The sequence below is a fragment of the Rattus norvegicus genome, chromosome 1 (assembly GCF_036323735.1).
Source record: "Rattus norvegicus strain BN/NHsdMcwi chromosome 1, GRCr8, whole genome shotgun sequence".
In the NCBI taxonomy this organism is placed as follows: domain Eukaryota; kingdom Metazoa; phylum Chordata; class Mammalia; order Rodentia; family Muridae; genus Rattus; species Rattus norvegicus.
The window spans coordinates 223825531-223843845 of NC_086019.1; the positions used below are offsets into that span (position 1 = coordinate 223825531).

Sequence of the window (18315 nt, forward strand, 5' to 3'; positions counted from 1 at the left end):
CAAAATGATCTCTTACTATGAAAATACTTCCTCAGAATATCATTCAAAGGAATTTAATTTGTAGATAATCTTATATTTTTGGTGTGTGTGTTCCATATATTTATAATATATGTGTATGTACCTATATGTGCAAATGCATCTCCCTTAATGAGCAGAAGACCTAGAAGTAGCTTTAATAAAGGTAGGCTATTTTCCTCTTAAAAATTTAATGGCTTGAATGAACATGTTAAATGTGGTAATTACTATGTCATTTTGTTACACATTTATTATTTTCTGCCATTGTGTGTGAGAATAGACAAATACACTTTAAAATATCATTGAAAGTTTTCCATTTTATGTTGGTTGAAAGCAAGTAAAATTGTGATTTTTCTTTTTTATTGGTTGCAGGATCGAAGTAAACAGTTGGAGCAGGTCCATGCGGTTATTGGACCTAAGTCATGTGACCTGGATTCTCTCATTTCTACCTTCACATATGCATATTTTCTGGACAAGGTGAGAGGAAAGGGGACTGTATCCTTAGTACCTGAATTGTGTATCTTTTAAGAATAAATATTTCACAAAAAATGAAGCCATTTAGTTTTTCATGTTCTGGTATATTCCTGTGGAGAATAAATATTAAATATCCAGTGAGCAGCAGACATTCATGGAATACCTCCGGCACATCAAACACTGTTCTAGTTGTGTCTTACTAGTTTCCTCTCAAACTGTTTCAAACAACCTCCTAAAAATTGTTGTAGCAGTGGACTGCTTTTATGAGAATTTAGAGAAGTAACCAAAAGCTCTTTCTTTCCTCCATCATGCACTGTGTGACCATGCCTTTGGGAGTAGAAAACCATGCAGAACAACTCATATGAACAGTACATGAAGCACTGAACACTGGCTAGAGGTTCGGACAGGGGCGTGGCCTGTCCAGTCCCTTTAAGTCTTTGGTTGTTGCCTTTTGGCCTTAACGATGATGTCCCTTATGGGAGAATCTTCCTACTCTTTGAAGCACAGACTCACCCACAGAACTGGAAGGGCCTTTTTTAACAAATTGTGTCCAGACTTCTCATCTATAACTCCATCAGCCCACAGTAATGGACTTTGTTACTCGAAAAGCTTTCAAATGCATGTTCCAAATGTTTGGGTTCTATTTCACGGAATTTTTAATTTTCCAGAGTCTGGTTTATTTTATTTCCATTTTATTTCAATCTGGATCCCCTGATACTAGGCATAGCTGATCTGGAGTGATTTAAATTCACATGAAAAGCCAGTCTTCCAGAATGAGCTGTGGGTGGCAAGTACTGCTTTAGGGCAGTTGACAAAAATGATGGCTAAAGTATTCGGATCTCAACATGTGGGCTCTGTATCAAATTTATCTTACAAGTTGTTGAATTTTGCAAGGAATAGTAATTGGTAGGAGGAGATGAATGTGTTTGAGTCAAGACCTGCATATTAAGCAATCCTTGTTACTCTTTCTCTGCTGTTTATCCAGAGGACAGTTGACTGACCTGGAGTGACTGTGAGACTATCAGCGAAGTGCAGGTTTTAAAAAAAGCAAACAATAATAATAATAATAATAATAATAATAATAATATCATATACTGTACTATATCCTAACATATCCATATATGTATATATACACCATACATGCTATAATAATACTATAACCAACTGTGGCTATAGTACCATGCATTAGCATGCTTCATGGAAAGAGGAGGTAAGGTAGATAGATGTGAGTGATAAAAGAGAGATGGTTGATGGGTAAATAGATCCATAGGCCTTCCTTCCTTTTGGAGACTTTCGACTAAGCATAGAAACAAATGTGGCATTTAACTAAAGAGTCACATACTAGAGCTGTTGTGTTTCTGGGTGTCTTGGTTGTGTTTCTTTGTTCTTGTCATTTGGTTGTTTTTTTTTTTTTTTTGCCCACTTGACACAAGCTACAGATTGCCTCTTCAGATTGCCTGTAAGCAAGTCTATAGGGAATTTTCTAATTTAATGGTTGGTGTGGGGAAGCCCAGCCCACAGGGCAGAGCGGGGCCACCTCTGGGCAGGTTGTTCTGTGTTGTGTAAGAAGGCAGGTTGAGCAAGTCAGTAAGCAGCACTCCTCCAGTGGCATCAGCTCCTGCCTTGAGTTTCTGCCCTGAGTTCCTTGATGGTGGACTACAAGCTAGAGGATGAAATAACCCTTTCCTCCCAAGATGCTTCCAGTTACTGTGTTTATCATAGTGATAGGAAGCCCAGCTAAGACACCAAGCCTTTGTCTCCTTGTGGCAAGCCTCGTCTGTTATTTGTGGGCTGTATCTCTATATAGAGTTTTCCTAAGAACCAGCTTCAGTCTTCAGGGCTCTGTGGCTTTGCACGCACCCTTCACACACTGGTGAGTAGAAGAGAGGCCAAACCCCACTCTAGAGACACAGAAAGTGAAGGCTCAGAATGGAGAATTTCTCCAATTCACTGGGCAGGGGTGAGGCTGCCATCTTGCTTTCTGATCCCACCTCCAGAGTAAGTCCTGCTTGGACAGCTCAGGACACCCTGACTCCTGTACTAATTCCACCTATGCTTTTGCAGGAGTTAGGCACGATTGTCAAGTAATTAGGGAGAATAACTAACGTGCCTCACATAAATCACCAATGACTATTGTGTGACTGAGATCCAGTATTAGCATTACAGTGGAAAGAAAACCCACTTTGGTGGAGAAGCTTTTGTGTTTTGGGTACAACAGCAGTTTCACTTAATTCAGTAAATATTTATTAAATGTCTCCTGCTGCCTGCTTGTTTTGTGTCTTGGAAGGCAGCAGAACGAAACAATCATGCCCTTTTTAATGTTAGAGCAGGGAGGATGTTGAACTGTGTAATAAGCACAGGCTTGTGGTACAGCCGTGGTGACATAAAGAATATTTACTTCTCCAGGAACAAAGCCTCCCCAAGCCCACGGTCTGTCAGTGGCAGTGAAGTCCTCATTGTCATTCCTTAGAGTAATTTTTAAGTTACTTTACTCTAGAATTCATATAGAAAGATAAATTTATTGTGACTCTGAATCCTCTTTCTCCTCCCCTTCATCTGGTCACCACAAATGTTTTATATAAGAGGTCCATAAACATATATACTGAACTTATATTTATTAGTATATCATATAATGCATTAGTATGTGTACTAAACCTGACTGCTAATTGAATAACCAGTTAACTAGACATGTTTTGAATTTTAAGAATGTCCCAATTCATATTCCAACACATAGTTTTCCAGATGACATAAGAAGGTGGAAGACTTACCTACAGTTCAATGTAGACTGAACCCAGGTTACAAGTGTCCCATTTCGATGGTGACACCACCTACCTTCTTGTGTCAACTCAGTCTGTCTCACTTACCAAATTTTGTCAATTCCATCAAGATATGCATTTGTTACCTATGATGAGGAGATTATGTGTGTGTATGTGTGTCTGAATTTATGTATGTATATATGTATATGTATACATACAAACATACATACATACATACATACATACATACATACATACATACATACATTTTTTAATCATGGAGCAGTTAAAGTAAGACCTAAATGTTTCCCATTAGGCTTGCCTATGAAATTTTAGATTTAAAGGAAAAAAATGGTAAGCAAGCATCAGGGCTATGCTGGTGAGGTGGTTCAACAGGTAAAGTGCTTGCTGTCAGAGCTGACCACCTGTCTGCTTTCCCACATGGTGGGAGGAGAGAACTGACTTATACAGTTGACTCTCTGACCTCCCAGTGTGTGCTGTGGCATGCACACACACACATACACGCACATGCACATACACATGCATGCACACACAAACAAAAACAAATGAATATAATAATAATTTAAAAATATAACATCAGTATCCTCTTACTGGTGGAGGAAGTGCTCTGTAATGGGGCTCAGGGAGATTTGTTTTGGATGTCAAATGGTTTCTTTGTGAACAGAAGGCTTATACCCTAGCTAGCGTTAGCTTCTAGCTGGAGGGAACCTGCTGTTTGCAGAGGTTGAGGAAACTTCTTTCCACAGGTCAGTCCTCCTGGGGTCCTCTGCTTGCCAGTGCTGAATATCCCAAGAAGTGAATTCAACTACTTCACAGAGACAAGGTCTATTTTAGAAGAGCTGAACATCTCTGACTCATTCCACATATTCCGAGATGAGATTAACCTGCAGCGACTGAATGATGAAGGGAAGCTATCAATAACGCTCGTGGGCAGCCACGTCCTGGGGAGGTAAGGCTCACTGTGAGTTTCTGGGCGCTTGTCCTAAGGGAAGGTTACCATGTTCTTTGTTTTTGTTTAAGAAGAGTCATAAAAAGGACTTCGTTTTTTAGTATTTTTTCTTTAATGACAAAATTTGATCTATGCCAGTTCTCCATGTTTACTTTGAGACTTCAAATTGATGCCTTTAAGTAAAATGTTCTTGTAAAACTTACCAAATTAATATTCTCTCATAGCATTCCAATAATCATAGGTTGGAAATAAGTAACGGAAATTGAAACCAGATCAAAGAGAAAGGTTCTAAAGAAATCTCATTAGAGAAAAGGAGGAGACTGGGAAATGGGCCACGAAAATCACTTAATTTGGTTTTCTGTTTTCTATGGCAACAGAAAGACAGGCTGTGATACTCCATGCAGTTCAACTGTCATATGCCACAGAAGGGACATGTGGAGCCCAGTGTCACTGATGGCTTTGCCCAGGCACCACATGTAGTCAGTGGAGAATTTCAATAAGAACTTGACTCTCCTGCCTCCGTTAGGCACCTAGGGAACTATGAGCTGGGGCAAGGATCTGAGATAAAGGGAGAGGAATGAAATGAATTCCCTATCACACACACTCTGTGATACACACTGTTTTGCTATTGAGTGAAGGGACACTAGCTAAACACCCTGGAGCTTGAAGTGTTCACTCTCTACGGTTCACCCACTTGCCTGTTGTTGAAGGCCTTCACCAACTAACCTTGAGTACTTGCAATAAGACCTTTATATTTAACAATTTTAAAGTGTCGCCAGTTTTTAGAAAGCACATTTACATATGAATTAAAGTAAAGCTAGGCACTGTCCACTACACAGTTGGTTACAAGGCATTTTGAAAACAGTCTGTGGGCTGTTTTATTCCTGTATGGCTTTAGACAAATGAGATTCTCTTGCATGATACTTACCAACAATCTGTTGACAGGTCGTGGGTGAGTCTTTGGGCTGACTTTAGCCCACAGCTATACTTGTCAGCTTTCTATCACTGTAATGAAGTTCCTGATGCAAGCTGTGTGAGAAGTAAGGAGAGGATTATTTTTCTCATGGTTCTGGAAAGTCAGATCTCTCATCAGGCCACCAGAGTGTTTGGGACTGTGGTGAGGGTTATCTATCAGCAAGAACAAAAGTCACACCTTGAAAGAGGACAGAAACTAAAAACTAGGATCTCCCAATCCCCTGTGAGGGCATGTCCCCAGTGACCTAAGGATTGACAGCAGGACTCATCTCTTAAAGCCCTCAGCACTTCCCCCTGTGGGGTACCATCCTGCATATGCAGACCTTCTGAGGAAACTCAGGTAGTCTCCAAATCACAGATAGCTTGGGTGTCCCTAGTGATCACACAGTCAGCTAAAGTCATGTCTAACTATTTCAGGACAACTCACGCAACAGACAATATGACAGCACAAGAACTGGGAAAGAATTTCATCATCGCTTAAAACGGAAAATGCTAAGTTGACCTTCAGACTGAGCTTATAGACTCTAGGGATGTGGTTGACTATAAAATCGAATACTCCAGAAAAGTAGAGAGCTTACTTTTTTATTGTAACTCATTTATATTTGTATAGTCAGGAAAGATGCAGCTTTTCTTCCGTATCTTTCTTCTTTTGAGAAAATCCACTTCTATTACATAGATGAAGGAGGTGATCAAACACTTGCCTAGCACGCAAAGTGTTTGCCTGAGACTGATCTTCAGCACTCCAAAAATAAAAAAAACTGCAAAATGTAATTAATTAATTAACCCTCTGCGTTAAAAGAACCATGGTGAAGCCGTCATGGGCATAGTGGTATTTGTTTCTGAAGTTCAGTAAGTGTTCTGAGCAGGTAGTGGAGTCGGATTTTCACCTGACTCTAAGCAGCCCTTAGCCCCATTGTGCCTGTTCCCCCATTTGTAGAAAGACCTTACTGCAACCCTCTTCATAAGATCAACACAGCTACAGTGTTTCTAGTCATGTGGAAATTAATAAATAGTAGCTATTGGGGAGGTATGAAAATATTCTAGGAAACCTGGGGACAATAATGAATAGAAATGACATAAATAGACACAGAATAAATAAATAGACAGGTCCTGGTTTCTTCTCTGTGTGTATGGGGAGGAGGGATGTGTGTGTGTGAGAGAGAGAGAGAAAGTGTGTATAAGTGAGTGTATGTTTGTGTGCGTGAATGTGTTTGTGGGGGGGTGTTGTGTATGAGTGTGTGTGTGTGTATGTGTGTGTGTGTGTGTAAGTGTGTGTATATCAGTACTTATTCAAAGGTGTACACAGTCATCCAGGCCACAAATCCATAACAGTTATCTTCCTCCCAACCTCATCTTTTGTGGTAAGGCCAATCAATGAACTCGAGACTCGCTGATTGGATAAGGCAGGCTGACCAGCAAGCCCCAGCAAGCTCCACCCACCTACCCCTCATGGTGCTGGAGTGACCACAGCCAGAACACTTCAGGCTTTTGTGTGGGGATCTGAAATCAGCTCCATATGCTCTACAGGCGCGACTCTAGCTCCAGTTAGGTCCTGTTCTTCACAGTCGTGAGAATTTATGCTTTGGGCCATTTAGGGGAAATCATCATGACTGAATCATGTCCCAAAGTGGGAAAACATGCCATAGCTCTTCGTCCTCTCCGTTTATTTTACAGCGAGGACAGAACTTTGGAATCCGCCGTTGTCAGAGTCATTAACCCTGGAGAACAGAGTGATGGTGAGCTGGGCTTTGCGGAGTCTTCCTCCTCACTAGTGCTGAAGGAGCTCCTGCGTGAGGCTCCGGAGCTCATCACTCAGCAGCTGGCACATCTCCTCAGAGGTGAGGACGGCACTGTCGGAGTAAAGAAGCTTAATGGGCTGGTTCTGGGCCTGCTCATGCAGAAAGAGTGCGATCCATTCTTGGGTTAACAATCCCTTTAAAGACCCCGGGAAGCTTCATCAGAGAGGCAGGGAGTAAAGAGTTTGTTAAAGAGTAACATTATATTGAATATTAAAAATGTGCATTTAGAAGCAGGCACAAGGCCTGCACTGTTTCACTAGACAAGAATGTTAAATGGGCCTGCTGCACCCTGGTTAGAGAGCGAGAGCAGCTCCTCTGGCTGCTAATAGCTTCCAAAGGAGATTCTCATCTGTGACAGTGCTTGTGGCCTTGGAGTATCCCCCCATATTTTGCATGCTTCGAGAATATAATCCTGCCTGCAAGGCAAAATTCGCACCTTTTGTTTCAGTGATGCGATGCAGGGTCCTTCAGCCTGGCCTTTTATAGGTTGCATTTCATCTGTTTCAATGGTCCAGTCACAGTCAGTATCCATGGTCTCCACTTCATGGACTCAACCAAGCTTGGTCCGAAAACAATCATTTTAAGCCGTTTTTGTATCAACCACCATAAAGGCATCTCCCATTACCATTATTCTCTAAAGACTCAGCCTAACAATTTGCATTGTTTCTCTATTGTACTGGCAAGGTGTTGTACTGAGGATTGTAAGTGATAGGAAGTATTTTAAGATGTGTGAAAAGTATCTGAGGAGTTCACAGGATGCAGACAAACCTGCATCATCTGACACATAGGTCTAGAACACCCGCAGATTCTGGTATCTATGTGGATCCTTGGCTAACCTTCCTACAGATCCTGGAACTGACCATATGCTGCTATTCTCCATTGCTGGAGCCTATTGCTTCCAAGGGATGGTTTTCAGGTTAGAAACTGTCCGTCAACTTTGGTGCCACAAAATGAGCACAGGTATTTATTTAGTCATTTTCACATATGGGCCATGCAAAAATATTTTTGGTTATGACTAAAGCTTTTTCTTCCCACAATTCACTTTCGACCTAGTAGTTACACATCATCCTCAACATGTTTAGTATAGAACAGCCAGGAGACAGACTGATGGAACAGAAAACAGAAGGCTGGGGACAGGCTGGTTCAACACTTCCAAGGACTTCCTTTCTCTGCCTTGCTCTCTACTACAATTTGGAGAGGGAAAGTCCAAGAGTCACACAGTTCCTCTAAACGTTTTCGAGCCAGTGGCACCAGGAATCTGCTCATACATGTTATGATGGCTAGCTTTGAACCCGGGTCATTACCGGGTTTCATCTGTGTTGTAACTTGTTTCCGTTGATGTTTACCATGATCGCTGGTAGAGATCCAATCTAGGCCTGGCTTTGGTCTATTTCTGCTACAATTTCAGTTACCTTTAAAAGGTATGAATAAGTCAATGAGAGTTCCTGGCTACTGCTCATCACGTTCAGAGTTCAGGCCCTCTATGCCTGTGAACAGCATGGCCTTTTCTTTCCCCCCTTCAAACATTCATCTTCTCATAAGATGTATCCCACTCCTGGGGGGTAAGGTTCAGATCTCCCCAAACTTCTCACTCTGGAGGACTCACACTATCTCTCCCTGGAGCATGCTTGTTCCCTCTCTCTGACACTCTTTTTCTACCTGTCCCTACACACTTCTCTATCTGCCTCTCCAGATTGTCGGCTTCATGAAGAAAGCCCTTCTGTGCTACCTGGTGCCTCCACTCTGCCTGGCACATAATAAAACTCAGTGGGATGAATTTTCCAAGAGTGGATTTGGTTGTGTGAGGAAGTGGGGAAGCTGTGGAAGGAGCTTGGAGAGGATAAACCATGATCAAGATATTTTGGATGAAAACAATCCATTTTCAGTAGCAATTTTGACAAATTTTAAAGATAGTATTTCTACACTCTCTGTTTTCATGACTGCATTGATTGTGGTAGTGTCTGATACTGAAATCAGCTGCTGTTGTGGTCCATCCTGCTAATAATATTACTGTCTAGAGCATGGATATTGTTTCTTTCACTAATAACCCTTTTCTCTAATCTCTTTTCTTTCTTAGCTCGTAGAAATCCTAGTGGAGTTTATTTCATTACTTTGCAATGACTGACTAGTTTTTGTTTTCACAGATTGTCATTGTGCGTATAACCTTAAGGATTATGTATATAATTTTAATCCTTTGTGAACCATAGTCCATCTAAAGAAAAGAATTCAAAATATGTTTATAAAAACATAAATATGCAGCTTAGTAAATCATCAGGAAGGAAACACCTTTGATAATTACCCATCTAAAGAGGCAGACTGTGAAGACATTGTTTCCTTCTCATGCCTACAGCCCACTCCTACCTGGAGGCAGCCAGCATTCTGAATCTACGATATATATATATATATATATATATATATATATATATATATATATATATATATCCCTTTGCTTTTCTTTATACTTTAGCTAGCCCTGGGTTCATCCCCCCAGGACACTACACTTGGGTTATGTGTGGTTATGCGCTTTACACAAAGGGACTCACACAGTCTCTGCAACATTGGAAATTTCCGCAGCAATCACACTTCTGTCTGCATTTGCTACAAGAAGCTCACATTCAGAGTTTGAAAGTGGATCACAGCCCCAGGTTTTCTTATCCCCATCTTATTCCTTCCTCTGCTGTTATTTCCCTCGATCCTGACTCTTTTACTGTTTTATTGTATTTCATGCCTCTTGGCTAGCTACTTCAATTGTTCAGTGCAAGAAGAATTTACACATAAAAAATGGTCCAGAGGTAAACAAGAGCACGCACTGTTAATGTGTATGTGTAGATCTAAAGGTGAAGCGAATGTACACTGGCTGTGTGTGTGACTCTCTCTGTTTCAGAGACTGCTTGTCTTGCTGAGTTCCTTTGTTACTAAAAAGAAACAAACTAATTTTTTTTTGGTTCTTTTTTTCGGAGCTGGGGACCGAACCCAGGGCCTTGCGCTTCCTAGGTAAGCGCTCTACCACTGAGCTAAATCCCCAGCCCCAAAACAAACTAATTTTAAAGATTGCTCCCCAACCCCAAGTCCTCTCAAAAAGGTATCCACCTCTGTTCCAACTCACTTATATTTGCTAATATTTGAAAATAAATATTTGGATTCATTCATCTGATCATCTTGGTCCTAAAACTTACTACTATAATTATCTATCAAACTGTTTGTAATATACTATTACTATTTTCTTCAAATATTGACGAAGAACCTGATTGCTATAGGTGTGGCTAAGTGGTCATCTGCATATCACTGGTGACAAAATCTCCTTGTGTTTTCTCATAGTTTTTCTTGTCACTGTGTCCTTTTGGCCCTGAGGACAGTTAGTGATGTGGGCTAACAAGTGACTCAGTGGGACAACAGTGTTTCAAGGTTGGTGGAGTATTTAGCCATCTTGAGACAATTTGAATTTAATTTCTCTTCTTTTAAAATAGCACCACTGTCTATTAACTGAGCAAATTAGGACAATGCCACAGTAGAAAGCTTAGTTCATCCTTTAATAAGTCTGCCAGTCTGGTCATTCTGTTGCCAGCGTCCTCGTTTCCCCTCACTTCTTTGCAGTATCTTTGCACAGCATGAATCTCCTGAGTCAGGCATTTCACACAGATAAAGCTATATTTCCCAGCAGAGCCCACGTTCAAGGCGGAGTTTAATTTAATAAAGGTGCTACCGGGGAGCCACAGAAGGGAAAGAGTCTGCTGTGCCTCTGGAGCATCAGTCTGTTCTGCAGCGACACCGAGCTGCTAGCTTTTCTCTCCTCCAGCCATGCATATCTCAGGGCGGTACATCTGCCTGTCTTCCCGGTGCTAGCACTTAATTTGTTTGTTCTCAGGCTTCCTCCCTGTCCATCACATTTTCCGCATAATCTTCTTTCTCAGGGACTTGGTCTTCAGCTCTGTGGAGAGTTTTCATTTCCCTTCTGAGGTGTGCTGGACTAGGAGCCTGCGTTTCCCCCTGCCTGAACCCTGTGTGGTTAGAAAAGAAGACACCATGTCCGTCCTTAAACAGCTTTCTCAAAGCCACTGCATCTTGCCTTAATTTGAAACTTACTCATTTCAAGACACAAATTGCTACCATCTAGTTTATCCAGAAAGTATTACTTTTCAATTATTTGTGTAAAAGATTACATTTACAGGAAGATCCAGCTGTCATGGCTGGTAAGATCACTGACCCTGGTTCTTGGAATTGTATCTATCTTTTGGTGTTTTTCCTGTCCTGCCTGTCCCACCTGCCTTTGTTATGTGGTCTTTCTTCCTCCCTTCCCTTCCCTTCCCTTCCCTTCCCTTCCCTTCCCTTCCCTTCCCTTCCCTTCCCTTCCCTTCCCTTCCCTTCCCCTTCCCTTCCCTTCCCCTTCCTTCCTTCCTTCCTACCTTCCTTCCTTCCTTCCTTCCTTCCTTCCTTCCTTTCTTTCTTTCACCTCCCTTTCTTGCTTTTCTTCCCCCTCTCTTTCTGGAAGATTCTTTCCTTATTATTATTTTCAATCATGGACAATGTGAACACATCTAACAGTCCCATTTCCCAGCCTAAGGTTTATGGTTAGTCATGCCCTGGATTTGTGCCAAGTACAGAACCTGTCAGACTGTTCGACCTTTGTGGTTTTATTTCCTCAGAGATGTATTCTAGGGGATGACTGCCAATGCTCAGATCCATTAAATTGCTGAATCATCACACTGAGGGGTGTGTGTGTGTGTGTGTGTGTGTGTGTGTGTGTGTGTGTGTGTTTCCAGGAACCATCTGGCAGTGAGATTTCAGCCACTGATTTCCAAGCATGCTTCTGTCAAGTCCAAGCTTTGCCCAAATGGCCCTTCAAGTTTGTTTGCATAAGGCCTTGACAGCAGCCACAAGTAGAAGTCTAAAGCAAACAGCAGCTCTTGTTCTTAGCCTAGGGTAAAGTGGAAAACCACGCCCAAGTCCTCAGAAGCAAGCTTTCCGTTCCCCAGGCAATCCCGGCTGACCTTTAATAAAGACTAGTTGTTTGCTATTTTGGTAGACTGGATTAACAGCTTCAAAAAGGTCCTTATAAGGAGGTCAAATGGGAGATGTACAGAGCCAAGGTGTTTTTTTTCTTTCTTGCTCCAAGGGTGACTCATCCTATTTCCGATGATTATAACATCCAAGGGAATTACGCTGTCCGCTTTGCTTAGGAAGAGGCTAGAGGTAGGAAACAGAAATTATAGTTTCTCCTAGAAACTCAAAGTAACTCTTCAATCTCAGTTTTACTTTGTCAGCCGTGCAAAGGTATCCTTTCTCTTAATCTTGGACATTCTAAATCCGCAAGGATTGTAAGCGAATAATGTGCTTATTTCTATATCTTTTTAAGCGGAAATGGGAATCTCATTGTAAGTCTTTCTTCTCTTTTCTCTCTTCCTTCTCTGCTTGCGTCAATTATTCCTTCCTTAATATTTTTGTTTGTTTATGGGTAAGCAGAAAGAGGACTTTTCTTTTCTGTTAGGAATTCATCATGTAGACAACAGTAATATCCTGTGCTGTCTCCCAGTTAATGTTTTTAAATGTAATTTCTAGCAGTCTTGCTGCCTACAATATTTCACTTTATCTTAACTACGATTTTGGTTCGTAGTTCTTCTTGAATGTTACAATTCTCTCTCCCCCTTCCCTAGCAGGAACTGTTCAGACACATATTAGAACCAGACTCCTGTTCTTGGGTCCTCACATTTTTCTCTCCAAGCTTCAGGAGACAGATTTTCTTCTGACTTAGTTTCCAGTTCCCCACCACACCTGATCTACTGCAGAAAACAATCTGAGCTTCTTAAGGCCAGCCTTTAAATTGAGAGTTTTAAATTTTCATTTGATTGGCTGTAAGATTCTAACTCCTGTTGGCTCTGTTCCATTTGTCTTCTTGTGAATGCTCCCTCCCCCCATAGTCTACAGTCACTCAGTTTTAGTTCCTTCTATGCAGTAGCCTTTGAATGACAGCTGAACATTAGTTACAGGGTCAAGGTGGGAAGAGCAGACCTCCTTTCTCCTTTCAGAGCCGCTGGTAAAGTCACAGAGATCACATCTGTCTGATCAAACTGACCCAAAGTAGGATTTGCAATACCTGGAGAATGTTCTGTTTTGGTTTTGCCCTTCTCCTTGGCAGCAGCTGGCAAATATTTGCCAAAGAGAGCCAGCCAGCAGATATTTCAGGCTTTGTTGAGACACTTAAGTCTGATCTCATATATTTAAAAAAGCCTGTGAACAATGTAGAGATGAATAGGGATGGCTATGTCACCAGAAACTTTATTTACAAGATCAAGCAGTAGCTAGACTGGTAGCCCATCATGCCTCCAATCCCCAAACCCAGAAGTCTAAGAGTCCTTCTCCCTGAAGGCTTTCTCTGAGGCCTTATGAGACAACTGTTAGTCTAAGGGCTTCTCCGTCCAGTGTCTACAATTTCTAAATTAGCAGATGCTTTGAGAGGAATGCTGGAATGCCGGCTCTCCCTTCTGTACATGCTGCGTCCTAACTCCTAAGTTGCTGCTGGGGGCCTCTGATACATTCACAGGTTTTGTGTTGTTGCATAAAACATTGTTCTAGTGCAGCTGGTTTACTAGATCCAAAATCTGGTAAATATTTGTTATGAAATTTGCATTTGTGTTGGTCCTAAATATAAATAGAAAAATAATTTTTATGTTTTATATTTTTATATCAAAAATTCCTCAAGATCTCTATGGTCGCCCTCCACTTTTGCCTGGTTATTTTTACTAAATCTGTCCCACCTTCTTCATGGTAAGATGGTATTCATAAACACAGAATAGAGAAGAAAACAGCTGTGCTCCCTACCTTTTCTTATCTGTTAATTTTCTATATGGTAGCCAGAGTACAAATTCTGGCTTATAAAAATACAAAATGCAGATACCATAGTATGTTGTTCCTCCTTTTTAAAACTCTGTGATAATCCTCTATTTCCCTTAGATGACAAATACAGATGGTAAGACAGGTTGAAGTGACTATTGTTTCCTGCCTCTACCTCTTCAGCCTTCTTTTCATTTTAGCATTTCCCCCTAAAACAAGAGCATCACACTAGTAGCCTGAGTCTGAGGTTCAGGTTCAGGCTTTGAGACAATATGATTAGATAACTGTAAATTACTTCAAAGCTGTGTATGGTGCTTGAACAGCTAGAAACAGCCTTCAGGTTGGCCCACTGTCAGACTGTGCAGCAATATTATACAATCATTTGGTTAGGAAAAGAAATAAATTAATATAAAAAGTGGTAGGATGGTGAGTTGTAAGAATGTTCTCTGATCCCTTAAAGGGGATAGAACTGACTAAAATTTTAAATGGTTTGCCATTAATTTCCATTTTGAAATCATTTAAAACCAAGGTTCTCTCCTCCCCTGTGTGTTGTGTGAAGATGTTTTGTTCCTTCTTCCCAAATTGTGTCCTGGAGAGCAGGAGCCACCAGTCCCTGAAGCCAGTATCTGCTACACGGGGACATTGATTTTCATTGTCCCTGCCTTGACTGGTAGAGAGCTCAAGAGCATTTGTTCCCATGCCTTTCAGGCAGCATCCTGTTCAAATGGATGACCATGGATCCTGAGCTCCCAGAGAAGCAGGAGGAAATTCTCTCCATCCTGGAAGAACAGTTTCCCAACCTGCCTCCAAGGGACGATGTCATCAGTGTGCTGCAGGAGAGCCAGCTCAGTGCTCAGGGTAAGTGACCATCCCTGTCTCTCACTGCTTCCTGGAGGGGTAGCCTGTGTGGAGCGCTATTTGAGTGTGCTGGCATTCTCTTCCCACTCTCTGTATGTTGGGGAGGGGTTCTGGGTTTGTGCTGTTGGCTTCCTATGTTGAAACCCCTTTCTCAGGCTTCTACCTGGGTGCAGACACCTTGCATGTTAGCCCATGGATTATACCTGATGGGTCATGGAGTTCTCTAAGGCAAAGTAGTTAATTTGAGAAGTCTCTCAAGTGCTTTATCCAGCAAATAAGCCCTGTAGGATACAATAGCTCAGTAAAGAACTCTGAGAAAGAATTAAATCTGTGTCTTAGGGTGGCCCCCTGTACAGTGTAGCCCTGGATGGAATCAGGCCACCCTGACCATAAGACCTAGAGGTTAACTTTGTGGAATTTTGTGAGTTGGCTAATACTGGATTAGCAGTTTGAAATTAGTCATGGTAGGTGTCATAACACAGCAGAAACAGATGAAGTACTACAAACTAGATTTAGTTGCTGTTCGTTAAACCAGAAAACCACTGAAATAGTATGTGCTCTCTAGTCTAGTGGGGAATGAGTTACCCACAGTAGGCTCCAGTGGCCATCAGACGGCCAGAGGAGTATGATGCTGGATTAAATAAGATAAAAAGAAGAAAGGGATGTGGGTAGTGCTTTGTCAGCATCTTCCACACATCATCTCCTGGGCATGAGCATGGGTACATGCATGTGCACAGATGTACAGTGGTGTATGTCTTTGTTTCCCGTACACACTAAGCTGCTATGGTGGTACTGTACTCTAGAAATCAAGTCACCCTGAATCAAAGGAGAACATTGAGTTGCTGTCTGTTCCCCATGTTGCTGTGATGGACAGCATGGACCATACTGACAGGGTAGACAGTAGACCATCTTCACAAGCATCATGAAAAAATGCCTGTGCTTCCCATAGCTTTCTAGTGGATCTGTCAATAGAAAAGGCCAGGCAAACACTAAGACAAGACCGTTCTTGTTTACCTTTGATAGCTTTCCTTGAAACACTTGGGTCAACCAACTTACAGCTCTAGAGTTCTCAACAACGGATTCAATTTAGATTGTTTCTGTCATCAAATAAGGAATTCAATAACACTTATTGACAGATTATTACAGCCATGATCAGCTCAAATAAGATAGCTGTTGTTGTGTTTCACTGGGTGGTACTGTGTAACCTGACTTGCTTGCCTGGAGCTCTCTATGTAGATCAGGCTGGCCTTGAACTCTTAAAGATCCACTTGCCTGTGCTTCCCAAGTGCTGGGATTAAAGATGTTCAATACCATGGCTGGCTCACTTGTGATAGTTTTATGAAGCTTATAAAGTATAACTTACATCAAATTAAACTGGCAATAATAAAATTATAGGGCAGTCACCTAAATCTGGGCCTTTTATCATAGTACTAAACTAGTTCATATGGTAAAGCTGCCCACTCCTTCCCTAACTGACCTACTCTGAGGATCTGGAGGCTGACACCCAGTGTGGCCTGTTCCGGGCTCTCTTGACTCTAGCTTCAGCTTGGTCAGTGGAAGGAACAGTAAGGGCAGAAGGAAAAGACCTATGGCTGCGGCTGCACAAGCATTTCCACTCCATTCTTGCTGTGACACCTGGCTCTGGCACATTCTTTTCTCTAGCCCTAGCCCTCCCACCCCCATCCCTGCCTTGCCTATGGTCTTAGCTACACTCTGACCACTTCCTCTTTCATTTGCTCCTTTGTCCTGCCACCCCCTCCCTGTGAGTGTTCTGTTCCATGAGAGATAAGTTCTTTTTCCTGCCTGCATCGGACCTGACATAGATGCAGCCACAAATGTACTTTTTGATTTCGTGTGCTCTTATTACAGATAAAAATGATACTTTAAACTGTTGAGATCAGTAGAACAACTTTTTAAAATAACACATATATTTTTAACAGACCCCAGGTATAATTTTTTCCCTTTGTTATCCACAGGTTTAAGTCTTGAACAAACAATGTTGAAAGATCTAAAGGAGCTGTCAGACGGTGAAATAAAAGTGGCCATCAGCACCGTGAACATGACCCTGGAGGTAAGGGCAGGGCGCTTTCCCAGCCAAAATGGATTTCACACAGTTGCCATCTGAATGCCTGTGTCATAGATCATGATATAAGTTTGCCATGAGTGTCTGAATTGGTGGAAAACAGCCAGGCCTGGATCTTCATCTCAGAAAACAAAACCACAACCACACCCCTTCACACTTGTGGTGTATGTGTGTTTACTTATAACATACAAGATTACGTTCACTTGCGTATTTTCTCTGTGCAAACATATTGTGGTTTGGCCTTTGTAAGCTATTTGGACACATTTTGACACTCAGCCATGACAACTCAACTCGAGTATGAGTTGAGCCTCAGCCCTCCAATGTGGATAGTGAATGACTTAGAATGAATGCTACCCAGTGTTTATGTCTTTCTTTAGTAAATTATCTCTTGTCTACTTTGGGGGTTCCAACAACTTGAGCTATATTGTATAGTGACCCATCTATGTCTTTGAGGAAGTCTATACTTTTTTTTAACATGTTTTATTTCTTTAAGCTTTCCATATTTTATTGGAAGCAGGTAGTTCAGCAATGTGTGGAGATAAAGTTTACTATATAGGCATCTGTCCTTAGAATGGGACGTTGCTGTTCGTGTCTTCCTTGTGATGATGGTGGCTGCCTCAGTGCATCTATTTCTGGATAAAGGCCTGAATAAATATTGGTGTCCATGGTTTAGAAAAACCAAGAGCAAACCAGGACCACCCTTGTTCTGTGACCTCTCTCTGAATTCACCCCCGGTGGATAAGCCTCACAGTTTAGCTCACAGACGTACATGAGCATCAGGGCTGGCAGTCATCCGTACCAGTCGGTAGCACTTCCAAGCTGATGAAGCTTCTTTTCTTTCTTTTTTTTCTCCATCTTTATTAAATTGGATATTTCTTATTTACATTTCAATTGTTATTCCCTTTCCCAGTTTCCAGGCCAACATCCCCCTAACCCCTCTCCCTCCCCTCTTCTATGGGTGTTCCCCTCCCCATCCTCCCCCCATTACTGCCCCCCCCAACAGTCACATTCACTGGGAGTTCAGTCTTGGCAGGACCAAGGACTTCCCCTTCCACTGGTGCTCTTACTAGGATATTCATTGCTACCTATGAGGTTGGAGCCCAGGGTCAGTCCATGTATAGTCTTTGGGTAGTGGCTTAGTCCCTGGAAGCTCTGGTTGGTTGGCATTATTGAAGCTTCTTTTCAATGTGTAGATCAATAAGACAGTTTCCATGGACTTCCGGATTGATAAATACTCCATCTAATTAGCTGTGGGTGTGAACCACTATAAGAAATGTGTGCAATTTGGGATGTACTAACTAGATAATCACCTTCAATTAGAAATCTGCCTCTTTTCTAGAAACCGAAGCAAACATGGATCTTGCAAGGGTCAGTAGCTCTGAGAATCATTTCTACTGGTTCAAGCCTTAGGGTTTTCTTTAGCTTCCCCCTCCCCTGTCCCCCTTCATTTAATGGCATCTTATTAGGTTTTAAATGACTTGTTTGGAATTCCTTCCTAAATTAACATAGAACATCTTGTAATTGCTCAGGGAACTGTCTGTAGTTAGTTATTTTAAG

General features: G+C 41.7%; 1 protein-coding gene across 19 annotated transcripts in view; it reads left to right on the plus strand.

The window, feature by feature from the left end:
• Prune2 (prune homolog 2 with BCH domain) overlaps positions 1 to 18315 on the plus strand; it is a 350442-nt gene that overhangs the window by 45914 nt on the left and 286213 nt on the right. For all 19 annotated transcript variants that reach the window (XR_010066330.1, XR_010066327.1, XR_010066331.1 and 16 more), the window contains 5 exon segments: positions 388 to 492; positions 4013 to 4215; positions 6865 to 7028; positions 14526 to 14675; positions 16652 to 16746. Coding sequence is in view for 15 of the 19 variants with exons in the window: in XM_063287018.1 (XP_063143088.1) it covers positions 388 to 492; positions 4013 to 4215; positions 6865 to 7028; positions 14526 to 14675; positions 16652 to 16746 (717 nt within the window). In the remaining 4 variants the exon portion in view is untranslated.